Genomic DNA, 15311 nt, shown 5'->3' with positions numbered 1-15311 from the left:
ATATATTCAATAACAAGATTCAAACTGGACAACATTTTGATCACATCCCTAATGATGGAACGTTATCTCCCCCCAACTGAATACTTTTCCTAAAATTATACTCCGTCCATGAAGAATGACACTCCTACTCTACCTATAGAAACAACCCATTATGATTCCAGCCAAGAAGACTAGTAAAAGAATAAGATTTCTATGCTTGTAAATAGAATAATACAACCCATTAAATAGAATAATACAAATACAGAAATACTGCACTTAAAATCTCTAATAAAATTAGCACAGATGCAAATTCCTCACATATAACACTGCAAACAAACCAGAATTAACAAAAACAACAAAACAATGTGACTAACATATTTAATCCAATGAAAGAATGAACAGAATAAACAAGACCTAACTTATAAAAAAAAACTTACTATAGAAAGACATTTTGGCTTCTCTCTCTCACTCAAAGAATTTGATTAACTCTCTGGGTGTTTTGGTTTATGCAATGCAATTTGATAGTGTTTCATTTTCATGCAGTGTTTGCCCTCTTTGTATGTTTTTTTTGTTGATAAGATGCCTCCTTTGTATGTTGGTCTTTGTTGCTGTGTGCCACTGGATTATCTGAAACTTATCCTTGACATTTCGAGCTTCCTCCAAAAGAGAATTCAACAAGTATTCTCCCATAAACTTTGGGATAAGTATGATTTGCAATAATAAGGTGGCTCGAAGTAAAAAATAAGTCTCTTCAAAGTAAAAAATTTAGGTACAGCTTACCCTGAACATCAACCATACACTGGTTTTTACAAATAAGGTGGCTCATGATAAACAGCAAAAATATATTAAGGTGACATCCTTCCTCAGCTAACTAATCTGCATAATTTTGTACTTCCTATGCAAGTTGCTTCAATTTTTCTCCCCAGAGACTTGTAATCAGAAATTATGGCACTTAATTGTCTGATAATTCATTATTTAAGCTCAGCTGGTGGCTATGATAAAAGGCAAAAGTGTAAGAATTAGTCAAAGCCATGGATGTGAAATGACTCTTCCGACTCTAATTAAAGAATAACCCAGGATCAATTAAAAAGACGATAATCTTCTCGAATCTCAATTCATACAACAAAATCATTTAAATTCTAGTTACAAAGTAATAAGGTGCTTTATGATGCCGGAGGAACGGAGATCTGTGTGCATGTGCACAAAAAACAATGTTGTCGATGGCTCATTGTCGTCATTCATTTATAGAGCCGCAACCAAAAATGGAGGAACTCCAGATTGGAGCAGATCAAAGCTCCAGAAAGAAAGAGAGGAACACGTGCGAAGAATTAACCCAGGGCGGTATTAAGTCAAGTTTGATGGCAATTGAATTACTGCACTTCCAGCAGACGCCTGATTTGCCGCACGGTTACTACCAAAATTCTTTCGATTTGACTCCCTTGCAATTCTTGAACCAAACTACACCAGTAAAGAACAAAGATTAAATCACTTTTTTTTTGTTGAGAAAAAGATTAAATCTCTTAAGAATCAAATAGTGTTTAGCAACAGAACTTTCTTCTAGATAAAGCTCATGAACAATTTGTATTTAACCCAGCTTGAAAGTTCTTTTGCATGTATTTGACTTGTGACTTCATTGCAGAACCAATTCAGAGAGATGTTTATAACTAGAAAACTAGTACAATTGATACTATGGATTTAATCATTGTTCAAAATGACAAAATGCTGATAATCGCATAATCAGATAGATTGACTGTTAAATGCTATATGTATAGTAAAATTTAAAAAACACAGCATCCCCTTGAGAAGTGATATTATTATCTACCTAGAAAAAGAAAAGAATTCATAGTGCTAAGTGCTGCATAAACGGTAAACCCAAAGCATGGCAATTCATACATTTAAATGTTATAACATCTGTATAGGTATTCATACCTGAATTGCTCTTTTGGGCAGAACTGCTGCTTCATATAAACCAAGCAATCGAGCAACCTTCAACAAACATAATGCACAAACAATTAAACATCTGGCCAGATATTAAGTCTGAATTGAAAGCCATTGATTTAGTAACGGATTTCAAATCCAAAAATGAACATGTAAGGTTACTTTGCATATAATAGTAAAAGAGAAATCAGTACCAAAGTTATAAGTAGTGTACCACACCAGCTACAGTGGTCAATATATTTCATACTGGTTAGTAACCCTGTACACTTAGACCCTTAAAATGTATCGGGTTTTAAATAACAGGATGTTTCAGCCTATACGGATTGTTTTGGCTGTTTCCAGCTGGTACAAAATCATAGGGTTTTTTTTTTCATAATTTTTTATAACATGGGAGAATAATTCCTTTTGAATTGAGACAATATGAGTCTATTCTTAATAAAATGATGAGTCAGGTGAAACTATTTTGAATTCATGAATAATGGATTACGCTATTGATCAGAGTCGATAACCCTTTGGGCAACCAACCAAACCCTGCAGATCAAATTTTGATCAACAACTTGGAGGTATGGCTGAGTGGCTTAAGGCATTGGTTTGCTAGATCAGGCTTTCATCCATTTTTCAAGATTTCCCCGCTGTTGTCCCCCATGGGAATCTGGGCCATGTCTTAGTCCTAGTTCTGATCATCCAAAAAGACTAACTAAGCACCGTTAGCTTGGCTACCCTCTACCATATGTTTTGGAGGAAGGAGTAAATTGGTATTTTAATGCTAAATTCCGTTAGACTTAACCCTAAAACAGACAATAAGGGGGTAAGTATTACAGAGTTATAACTTTGAGGGGTCAATCGTGCATTTTAATGGTTCAAGAGGCAAAGTGTAAGATGTAGTTTAGGGTGGAAAAGTGTAATTTCCCCTTGATTATATTAAGATAGCAAGATGATGAATAGGAATGGAACCTCAAGAAACTTCAACCTGGATCAAACCAGAATGGACCCCTAACCCCATACAAGGTTTTTGTATTCCCTACACTCCAGAGTCCACTTCATTCAATAGAGCAGTTCGAAGTTCTTTTTTTGGATAGGTAATAGAGCAGTTCAAAGTTAAATCCCGTTAGCCAGCAATAAATTTTCTTTCCACAGAACTTTATGTCACCCACATGTTTGGCTTGATATCTCAACTATAACCATGAACAAGATATCTTTTGGTATAATAATGGGCAATGAATAAACAGTGACTCATTTAACCAAATTATGGTCTAATATTTTCAAATGACAACCTTCAGTTTCCACCACACACAGCTTCAACTTGTTGGTCATGGTAATCATATTCCTTCAACCATCACCAATTTTTGAGATAGGTAGATAGGGGAAAGGGGGACATGGGCTTCGAACCACAGGTATGGGGCACTACAAAGGATGCCATTACCACTAGGCTATCACTTGAATCCCAACCATTACCAATTTTAAGCCAGATGACTCCCCAAATTCAAGAATATAATATCAATGGAGATTGAGATGCTACAGTGCAACATATGAAACTTCTCCCAACAGATAGTTTGTCAAATACTCATCAGCACGATACTCGTGTCGACAACAACTACAAAGCCATTTCCTTAAAAAAAACTGTATTCATTTTTAACACTACATTTCTCTGGGGCATGGAAGGAATTCAGTCACATTATATAGTGTTATGCATTGTAAAGCACAAATGTAAATATCATGCATAAAACCCAGAAGCAGATGCTCTTACAAAACATGCACGTATGCCGGCACATTCCCAGATGATATATATATATATATATATATATATATATATATATATATATATATATTCAGAAACATGCACATAACCGTATTTCTGTGCCCGTATCATGTCTCATATGTTAGGGCACGACAGAGGATGTAAACTTAACAAAAGATATAGCACTGACCTCTCTCAGAATCTTTTTATCACCGATTCCACTAGGTTGATCAAGGTTAGCAATCTCCCACAGAGGAATATCAAGCAAAGTCCTTATAACATCTTCATCCAAGAAAGGAAATCTAGCCTTTTTAAAAAAGCAGAAAAGGAAGAATTAGATAGTTGCCACATGTGACCAGTCAATGATGTAAGAAATTGTTTTTGTCCAAGATGTTAGCAATACCTCCTTCCCATTATCAGCAATACATCTATCATCTCTTCCTAGGTTTCTCTTCCAAATTCTTTGCATGTCCAATTTCATTTCCTCATGTAGCCCAAGCCAACTAAAGACAGCATATGAGACCACCAAAACAAGTAGGTATATAAACATCAATTACTCCAAACATTACTTTGTTCAGTGATAGGTCACAAATATACTGAATGATATCAAATCACTGCTGCTCTAAATAGGAGAAAATCAAATAATAATGCACAGGAAGCCAGTAATTCTTTCAGTTTCTTAGAATGAATTTAGTACTGAAATTCCAGAAGACCTATCCCTGTGGATCCATTTGGCACAGCTTATTTTTTCAGCCTTCTAAAAATGGATTGTTTGAAAAGCCTGTATCTAGAAAAAAGTGAAGTTTTTTAAAAAAGACTACTTTTCAAAACAGGATGCCAAATGGGCACTAAAACTAATACATACAACAGAAGAACACAGTTCCTGTTAGTGAAGCCCAGTAGCCACTGAGCCACGCACACAGACACCCTTGCACATGCATGTGCATTCACTTACAAACAAGCTGAATACAGTATTTCTGAAGGCATTGATCCAAAATCAGTTTGAATTTGCCAAGGCTTTTTTTTATTTTTATAAGTAAGCTTGCCAAAGCATATATCAGGAAACTCTTTTCTGTCGCATCATTTGGTCATGATTAGCTATCAAACTGACACGGATTAATGCAAGTACCAAAAGAAATTTTAAGAGCCTTGTCTAGATTCTGAGGCCCAAGTTCAGAAATTTTCAGCAACTAAATTTTTTTTGAACATTCTCAACCAGTTTATTACCACACACTCATTTTCTCATTACTATAATGCAATAACATTCACCTACTTTAGCAGCAAAGTATCTAGGGGCCACAGATTCTTTACAGGTTACAGCCTCTTGAAAGAAGCATTAGGGGCCAGTTCCACACCTTAAATTGCTAGTGGGTGAAGACTTATATGATATTCAAAAACAGGTTAGAATATTACAGCAACTTCAAGACCTATATGATACACACTGATATTAACAAAACAACTACTTTACAGCAAAGTAATTACGTGAACATAGACACAGATCCACACGTGCATGAATACACACACAAATTGGTTTTCAATCATGCAAAAAAAAAAGTGACAAGATTATATAATTTATTCATGAAAAATGCATACCTTCCCTTTCGATATTTTGTTTTATGCCTACCATATCCAGCACATTGCTCATCAGCACCAGATCCAACAAGGACAATCCTGGCCTTTGACTTGTATTCAACACGGTCATTGCACTGAAGATCCTCATCGCAATTATTGTTATTTCCTTCATACACCCAGCCACTGCCTCTAGCAGCCAGCCATAAAGCTATTCCTATATTCAGGTCCTGCAATATTAAATAAGATATAAGACTCTATCCATTCAGATCAATAGCACTTATGTTGGTGAGAAGGGAGATCTAGAAAGATGACATTTACTCTATTATTTTGTAATTTCATGGGAAAAAATAAAAGACAAAATAAGCTTAATGATCATAAGACACCTTTTGAGATCTAAAGGTGAATTACAATAAAAGCTTATGCTAAAGGAAGATCAAAAGTATTGGAAAATTTCATTGAGAGGAATCAGCAAAGAAAAGACGCGAAGGGGATAATTACGTGTATCTATGATGTCCTCCCATAATGTCAGGAAACGTATAAGTTAGAACAACATAAGATTATAAGGCCATTTATATGATTCAATGGAAGCTTAAAACAAAACATATATAGAATAAGGCAAAACTGCATTATCTGTTGAAAGAAACTTTGTACCATGTAAGTATTTGCAGGATTTATTAGTGACATGATGTGCTTTGTTTCAAGGTCCAATGTTGATAAATCAGCATCAATTTCTACAAGTTTCCACCTGAAATTAAAATATCATGTGAACTGATAGCACAAGGCAAGACAATTGCAGAAATTCATTACACAGAAAGCTTTTTAGTATGGGAAATCATAGTCCATACCTTCTCAAGGGTGCAATTCTTCTCAACTCCATTACTCCTGCCTTGGCAGAGATTCTATCAGGAGCAGACTGACCGTCAAAACTCACATTAAGTAGATCAATCTCATCTGTCATTAAAATTGATAGGACATGAGCTTACAGGCAGGATTGACAGAAGGATTTTATAATGCATGTCATTATTTAGCTTTACAGTTTCAACTCTAATATATTGGAGCTCATTGAGATTCATACAAATATAACACAGAACATTAAGAAGGGGGGAAAAAACATAAATGTAGCTTTTACTGAACACTCACAGCTGGGATTGAGGCATTCATCTAGTAATGCTGAAAGTATCATAGAATCTAATCCTCCGGAGAAAAGAACTGCCACTGGTGTGAGTACATCTTGTCTTATATCACAAGTAACTGCCTATGCATTTCATGTCAAAAGAATTCTATTAATACAAAAGGCAATAAATCAAATAACCCAAAAAAGAAATAATTGAGCCTACTCAAGGTTTTTTAGTTGGAAAATATTCCCTAATTTTCCATTTTACAATAAAATGTTTAAGAAAAACATCTGTCCCACTACTCCATAGCATGAAACTAAATGCAAATGTAATTTAGTTCAATCAGATCTTGAACCTTAAATATTCTATGCAGTGAAGTGCGCCGCATCACAGATTCCCTTAAAGCAAACAGTACATTCTCTGCCGTCCCTGAAATTGAAGCTTGGATGGGCCCTACTTAATCAATACAAAACGACATTTACAGCATCATTACAACAAAACCTACAATTATAATTAGTAATCATATTCATGAGACAAAAATGGTAAGTAGTTTATATATTTTAACTAAAATTTGGAAGTTCCACATGCAACTGTTTACAGAATGGTATGATAATCACCTGATTTGGATGGCAATATATTTGAACAAGCTGAATGCACAGCATGGTGCTCCCTAAGAGTCTTGCCATGAGAAGAGCATAAATCTTCAGGTTTGGGTTCAACAGAAGTTCTCTCCCAAACAATCAGTTCTTTTAGCATGGAATTTGTCCATTCATGTTTTCTGACCTCACCAACCAGGCACCCATCCAATTTTGGAGCATCAAAAGAGATGCTGTATATCCCACATGTAAGCTCTTCCCAGAAATTGTGGTTGTTAATTTCATTTTCAGCTTCAAAGCCTGGATTAAAAGAACATCACTTGATATAAAAATCTCACTCACATCAAGAGTAAAAATTGACAAACTACAAGAAAAATGAAAGGGACTTGTGGGTTAATATACTTGTAATTTTAATGGTTATAAATGCAACAATGGTAAAAACTTATGCATTTGGCAAAAAATATACATGTATGCAGTGCCCTTAAAATATATAAATATATTCATGGCAGTACTTGCTCACTTTGGCTCAATAAAGCCTATGGCTAATTATAAGGAACAGCTGTATTGAGAGTCTTGCCAATAAGCTCTCTTCCTTTGCCATTAATTACAATTATCAAAAAGAAGGTTTATCAAGCAACACTCCATAAAGAATACCTCCCACCCTGCACATTCTATGATCACCTAATACATGTAAAAGTTCATAGCACGTCATTTCAGATTGCCCAAATTCACTCAGCTTGGAAAAATGTCATATTAAGCAATGTTTAGAGGGGAATCTATTTTCAAAGTAGTGAGATCCACTAAAGCAATGAGTAAATCTGAACTAATAGACACAAGGAGACTAGTGTGGAGAACAAAATTTCAGATAGGAAAAGAAATGGAAAAAAGGAGAGCGGCATGAAGAAATATTGTATCACACAATGTTTAAAGATCAGGGAATAGAAATGGGAGAATGAAAAATAAAACAACATGCATAATTTACTTGACATTTTGTTTAAGAATTACTCCAGAACAGATATCAGCTTCAGCACATTGTGTTATTAATCATCATTACAATGCACTGAACAACATAAGCAGAACCCTAAGAACCAAATGAGTAAAGCTCTACTGAGCATAGTATACCAGAACTCTCCTCAGTGGAAGAAAATGGTGATACAGAAGATAGCAGGAACCTATGGTCCTCCAAAGTAGGCCAGTGAACAAGAAGGCTCCGCCTGCCAAATGCATCTCGACCAAACCACAGGGTTCTTGAACTTTCCTATACATAATGTGACAAGTAAAGTTCAGAAATAAGATTCTGGTAACGAGAGATACTGCAACAATTTAATCGAAATAAATAGAAACTTACCACTCTGAGTTACCTGCCAATAGATGACAGCCCATGGCCCCTTAATTGTAGAAAGAACCTCTGGAACAGAACTTTTTCCTTTTTCAAGACAGTAGCTTGTTCTTGTGTGTAAATGGGAATTGCACGAGCAGCAGTTTCCAAGAGCTTGCATAAGAATTTCAGTATCATTGCTATCACTATCAATGTAAATTCCTCCAAATATTTCTCCTTCAAAGTAGAACATAAAATCAGAATCCAAGATTATATCTGAAAACTAAATGAATGAAATTGAAGAGACCAGTTTTAAACATCAGGTGTCTAAATATAAAATCAAATGCATTTCATCACTAATTGCTTGTTTGGTTTAGGTTATTCATCCTAAAATAGGTTGTACATTTTTTTTTTTTTAATAATAACTTAGAATGTACATTCTTTTAAAGCCTCACCTTTTTCTAGGTGTAGCTATACTTTTGCCCTGCCTATTTTTTAAGCAAAGTAAAATGAAAATACAGCTATACCAATCAAACACTATGAGAATATATCTACTTGAAGAATGTCAAGTACCAACAAGAAACACAAGTAGGACCCATGTCCAACAAAAACTCAATGTAACAAAATAGGCCAAAAGTGTGCAAAAGAAATACGTGCAGCACAAAGGTCAAACCATGATGAATACAATCCCTCTGATCTAACCCATTCAGAGACAAGTAAGCATACCATTATACACAAAAATATTCCCATATGTATCCATCAAGGGCTGAACAATAGGATTTATCCCCCGGAGCTGTAATGTGGCACCAAGAAAGTGAAGTTCTGCCACAACTTTGAACATACTAAAACCATTCTCTACCTCACGAGTTTGTCCATGTGTGTCAAAGCAACAACCATTTTCCTCCTCAACATGTTGTGAACAGGACTCATCCCTTTCTTTTGCCTCTTCTCCACCAGTGAAGGATACAATTTCTTGCTTCTCGACAGAACTTGAAGTCTTTGAATAAAGGAAAACCTTCTTGCTACCCAAGCTATCAGGACCCCTCCTCCCTAGAGCTGCTTTAAGATCATCTATCGAAAATACCAGCTGATGCACAGTGCACCAATAAAAAATATTAGTCACTTTTTTCGAAACAGCAAGGATTATAAAATAATTTGCACGCTATCAAAACTCAATTAAGTCACTAAATCATATACTTTCAATAGCAATATATTGAGAGAGAGAGAGAGAGAGAGAGAGAGAGAGATTAACCCAAAAAAAAACCACAACATGCTATTTTTTAACCAGTGGCTTTTGAACCCACAAAATCACCTTTCATGTTAGAATTGGGATCAAATAATTAAACTTCCATTTCCTAACCATTTAAGCTTTTGGGATCAGTGATAATTTATCATGATATCATAATAGATGATCATAAGTCAAACACTGTCTCCACTTTACCTCCCATTTAAAAAGTAATAAAGCCACGTATCGGGGAGTCTGGCCCAAACGTAAGGAGGAGTGTTAGTAACTATTAAATGATTAAATTAATCACATTTCCAAAAAAACTCAAGCTTTTGTTTATCACTCTACTCAATTCTTGTGTTTCAAGAAATAATGTCATCAGAGTCATAATGTCACACGCACAAACAATTGCCAGTTTGCAACTCATATAGACAATATCTACAACAAGCTCTTTCCCCACATTCAAAAGCAATAATTCTAAAAATGAAAAGATTCCCTATAAGTGAATAACACCCCACATTCCAAAAAAAAAAAAAACCTATTAACTAAATTATGGTACACTTTTTTTGTCTAAATATAATTAAATCATAATAGACGATTATAAGTCGAACACTATTCCCACTTTACCCCATCTAAAATCCACAAGTCGGGAAATTTGGGCCCACACGCAAGGAGGAATGTCCCTAAAAACTTAAGTTTTTGGGACAATCAATAGTTTAACTTTATCACTCCACTCAAAAAAGCAATATGTCAAAAATTGAAAAAGATTCCCCATAAGTGAATAATACCTCACATTTCCCAAAAAAAACTACTATAACTGAATTCTGGTACATATTTTTGACTGCTCCACTTTGTTTTTGGGGGGGGGGGGGGTCTAAAAATCTAATTAAATTATGAACCACTTTATGACACATTGTTAATATCAAATTCTTGTTCTCTAAATATAAAAATGAAAACTTTTTTTTGAACAAACAAGAATTTAAAAATATAATAATAATAATAATTAAAACTAGAAAAACCTACTTGGTCATCAATGGAAGTAGAGGAGACTGAAGGTACAGAGTCGAGAAACAGAGATGACAAATCAATACGAGTTCCAGAGATAATCAAAGCTATTCCACACATCTCTCTCTCTCTCTCTCTCTCTCTCTCTCTCTCTCTCTCAGCTTTCAGGTCTCAGTTCTGGGTTCTGGGTTTTTGAGATATGGGTGGGTTCTACGCTAAAACCTTGGTTTCATAAGCATGGTGTATTTTTAGCAGGTGATGATGATGGTTATATTGTTATCATGTGACAAGCGAAGCCAAAAAGCTTCCGTAGCATAGTGGTAGTGCGTTCGCTTCGTAAGCGAAAGGTCGCGAGTTCGATCCTCGCCGGGAGCTCTTCTTTTGATCTCCTTTTGCCACTTTCAAGTCCTTGTCTTCAAGACTTAACTCACTCCTAAACCTTTTTACAGCCACTCAATTTTTTTTTTTTTTTTTTTATTTAAGACAGCCCCTAGATTCATGTGTCCTAAGCTAATAGAAAGCACACCAACCAATGAGAATGTTACAACTTCATTTAGTGTTCGTTGCAAACTAATAAAAACTTATCAGTTCAATCGTTGTGAAATTTGTTGTGTCTTTAGCATTGCTCCTATAGATACATAAAATTCAAAACTGCTAATTTATTAGTGTTTGTTGAGAACCGATAAAAATTAACCAGCTCAATTGGTATGACATTTATTTTTATAGGAATTATTATCATTGTTATTATTATGAAATTAAATACAAATTTCATAATCTCTATAATCTTTTCTTTTGATCTTGAACTCTATCATATGTTTGGGCCATGAGTTAGGTTGTGTTGCGCATGATTCCTGTGGCCTTTCACTTTGACTCATGGATGGCTCGTGGCCATATCATTTCTGGCCTATATCGTCCGTAATTGATAGAGCTATTGGGCTGAGTATTGTCTAATGGTCTGATACAGAAAAAGTACTCTTTCGTCCATAAATGGATCCACAACTCCTTGGGCCTGTTCTTACTCATCCACTGGCTTGGGCTTCAAGGAATGACTTGTAGTCAGACAGGAAACAACCCATTTGTTCATTATGAGGCATATGGCCCAAAGGAATCAGTCTTGCTAACCTGCTCGCTTAAACGATAGATTTTTTTTAACTTATAACGTTTACTTTATAATAATAATTTTTTTTTTTTTTGTATCAGACTAAAACACTAATTAATTTTATAGTGTAAACGGGGATTCAAACCCTATATCTCTTATTTGACGACACCAATTGAGCTAACGGAAACTTATCTTTTGTAAGATACTTGTGTAAAGTAAATAATCATAATAATGTTTGCTTCTATATATTTAATGTTTCACTAAGTTTTTATGTATTTTCAAGCATAATATGGGAAAAGGGGGATGGGGTTAAGTGTCCAACCACCTTAGTGAAATATCAAATATTCAATGAGCTTGAGCTCATTGCCAAATTAGATTGCAAAAAATTAATTGGTTCATTATTTAGTTTAACAAATTCTAACCTGTATATGAAATACTTGATCAACTAATTGCTTTCTCGTATAAATCAATACCATGAATCTAATCTATGCTAATGACTAATAATTAAATTATGCTTGGGAATATTTTATTTGAGATCATTAGATAGATTAAATTTAATTTATAAACAAAAATGAACTACGATTGTATTCTTAGAATTTATACAAAAACTTATTATAAAATGGATTGTTTATAATTACTAATAAATATAAAATATGAATACTGACTCTCTTTTTTTTTTTTAACTCGCCTTTTAATTATCAAAGGGTAAACCGTAAACATGAACTCAAGCTCGATATGTTTGATAAATAAGTGAACCTACAACCTTTTTTTTCTCAAAATTCAAAGTATTTGTAAACAAATTGGCTCATTTTTTAACTTATTTACACCTATATATCACTGCATTTTGAATTTTGCTTATATATATATATATATATATATATGATAAAATTTAATTTATGGTGTCCGCTACATAATTATTGCTCTTTATCATTAGGTTAAAACATTAATTGGTTTTTATTATAGATGGGTTTAAACCACGTACGTCTTATTGGACATTAAGAGATTTTACAAATTTAGCTAACTGAAACTCATGACTTATGTTATATATATATAACCAAATACCATTTGATTTTCGGTTGAGTTTATACTAATTTGTCACATAAGCTTTTCAAACCTCATAAATTTACACATTAATATTCTATGTTAATATATATGACCCTTCAATTAAAAGTGGGCTCCAGTTAGCTCAACTGGTAAAGTCTTTAATGATTGAATAGTAGATAGGTTTAAACTCCATCAAAAAAAGAAGGGTAAACTACGTATTTGGTCCCTATTCTATACACCATATTTCAATTTGATCCCTAACCTTTTAATTGTGTCAATTTGGTCCCTAACCTTTCTTTACCGTGTCAATTTAATCCTTACAGTTATCTTTTGGATGAAAATTAATGACACGTCTAATGGCCAAAATAAAAAATTAGCTTCTATTGATGTGATAATAAACTAAAATTTTATTTTGGCTATTTGCTATGTAAACAATTTTCATCTAATATATAATGACAATGACTAAATTGACACGACATTAAAAGGTTAAGGACTAAATTGACACAATTGAAAGGTTAAGGACCAAATTGAAATATAGTGTAAAGGCTAGGGACTAAATATGTAGTTTACCCAAAAAAGAATCTATGGTGTTCGCTCCATATATATTTTGCATTTTATTTTATATTTAACCCCTCAATTAGAATCTTGTTGCATCATAATTTCTTTAAATAATATAATATAAATACAATCAAAATAAATACCTATTAATAATTACCATAATTATATATTTAATAGCTCCATATAAAAACAAAATCATAATAAATAACTATTAATACCTACCATAATTATCAAATTTAATATTTCATATATAAACAAAATCATAATAAATATTAATAAATAACTATCATAATGATAAAATTTCATATTTATATATAAAAAAATCAGTAATGCTACCGTCACAATCTATTTTACAATATTTTTACAAATTGTTATTGTGGTCAACTTCTTACTGATTCTCATCTGAGCCCATCAATAACATAACTTTTTAATTTACCAGTAATCACTCAATATATTAGCAGTTTGTAAAAAAATTTGTAAAAAAGTTCATATCTCTAACATTTTCCATACAAAATATAAGAGTGAGAAAATCACTTTTTAACAAAACCATTTTATTAAAAAAAATTTATATATATTTCACAAATTGCTAACCAATAATCTATACGAAACTAAAATAATTTAACTTTTGGTATTCCCAATGTAGGGATAAAAGGCCCAGGAATGTATATTTGGCCGTGGGCCTTATCTGAGGACATTTAGTAGTCCGAGGAGAAGTAAATGTTAGTGAAGAAGTACAAATCAGTGAATTATGGAAGATTATAGCCATGAAAGTTTGGGAAGGTAGTTCAAGGAGCAATGCCTCCTCGGCTTAGCAAAGCAGAGGTTAGAAGGTTTGATCTGTCATCAAGAGCAACACTCTGGACGATTCTAACGATAAGGATAAACATCAGGAGTGAATAGGACAAAGGGAAGCTAAGAAATATCTAAGAGAAAGTTGTTACCACCGTATTAAATGCTCTGCAGCCAACTCTCTGACCGTATTAATGTGGAAGTGATACCTGAACAGTGATATTCAGCCTTACAGCTACCTCTAAAGACTTCAGGAAGATGCTGATAAGACAAGGATCAAGGCAAGCAACTTGACCTACACGTGGAGGCTGAAGATGAAGCAAAAGAATGGAATATAAGGAAGAAAAACACCATTATACTGGAGCCATTTTAGAATCCAGAGAGAAAAACACTGTAGCAATAAGAACTGAACTTATAACCAAATTCAAGAGAAATATATACAAGAACTATTCTCCTCGGACTATACTGAGGAAGATTTTATTTGAATAAAACCTGTTTATCTTTGTTTTCTTGTCATTTAGACCCACTATAATTGTTATCCAACTTATTAAAGCCTAGTTTCTAATCCACTTTCAACAAATTCGTTGTATTGGACTATTTGGGCCTTAATCCTTTTACCTTTTGGGCTTAAGATCCAAACCGGTTTCCTTACACCCAACATAGATGACCCGAATTCAAATCTCTCAATCCTCAACTATTAAATTATTAATATATATATATATATATATTTTTATATATCATATTTTCACTTAATGATATAATATATAAGTTCATATATGAACACAATAATAATAAATGTCTAATGCTAGAATATATACTTCTATATGCAAATACCTAACCTCCACTCATCGTTGTATAGGCTATCAACCAGTGGTATATAACTTTTCTAACATTGTTGTATAGTGTTGTATATACTATGACAAACTTGGTAAACTTTTCTAGTTATATTGAGGAAGAAAAGCTAAAATTCACTAGGAATTTAAGCATGTCGTGTAAAATTATTAGACGGACTAATTTAGCGTTAATATATCACTGCATCTTGCCAAATTCTGTGATATTATGAAGAGTTAAATTGAATCAGTATTCATGCCAAAAAACATATTTAGAAAAAAAAAAAATCAAATTGGTATCTCCATTCTCTCGTCTCATCTCATTTCTCTTTTTCTTTTTCTTTTTCTTTTTTGTTGGTAACATGAAAATTCATTAAAACTAAAACTCAAGATAAGATTCAAGACGGAGGCTATTTAAGATGTCCACAGGCGGATTATCATACAAAACAAATTTTTATCTAGATTCACACTCAGGATGGGTTTAGGTTGGGTTGAAACGCAGTGC

The 15311-nt window shown here is 33.5% G+C and overlaps 1 protein-coding gene and 1 non-coding gene across 3 annotated transcripts; one reads left to right on the top strand and one right to left on the bottom strand.

The window, feature by feature from the left end:
* Nucleotides 1–1037: 1037 nt before the first annotated feature.
* Nucleotides 1038–10676, bottom strand: LOC142626900 (uncharacterized). Of its 2 annotated transcripts, none has more exons than XM_075800616.1 (14): nucleotides 10505–10676; nucleotides 8983–9343; nucleotides 8300–8493; nucleotides 8061–8196; nucleotides 6960–7238; nucleotides 6698–6798; nucleotides 6368–6482; nucleotides 6073–6178; nucleotides 5879–5972; nucleotides 5249–5454; nucleotides 4059–4158; nucleotides 3846–3962; nucleotides 1909–1965; nucleotides 1038–1437 (listed from the first exon to the last, which is right to left on the bottom strand). In XM_075800616.1, the coding sequence occupies exons 1-14, from the start codon at nucleotides 10604–10606 to the stop codon at nucleotides 1324–1326; spliced, it is 2082 nt and encodes a 693-aa protein (XP_075656731.1). In that variant the 5' UTR covers nucleotides 10607–10676; the 3' UTR covers nucleotides 1038–1323. The 2 variants fall into 2 exon arrangements, with proteins under 2 accessions (XP_075656731.1, XP_075656732.1); XM_075800617.1 differs by having other exon boundaries at nucleotides 6698–6795.
* A 113-nt stretch (nucleotides 10677–10789) lies between these two features.
* Nucleotides 10790–10861, top strand: TRNAT-CGU (transfer RNA threonine (anticodon CGU)). The gene has a single exon. It is a non-coding gene; the product is annotated as a tRNA-Thr (tRNA).
* Nucleotides 10862–15311: the final 4450 nt, after the last annotated feature.

The sequence above is a fragment of the Castanea sativa genome, chromosome 3, assembly GCF_040712315.1.
Source record: "Castanea sativa cultivar Marrone di Chiusa Pesio chromosome 3, ASM4071231v1".
NCBI lineage: Eukaryota > Viridiplantae > Streptophyta > Magnoliopsida > Fagales > Fagaceae > Castanea > Castanea sativa.
The sequence above is the reverse complement of the archived record's forward strand: the minus strand, read 5'-3'. Positions and strand labels throughout refer to the sequence as shown.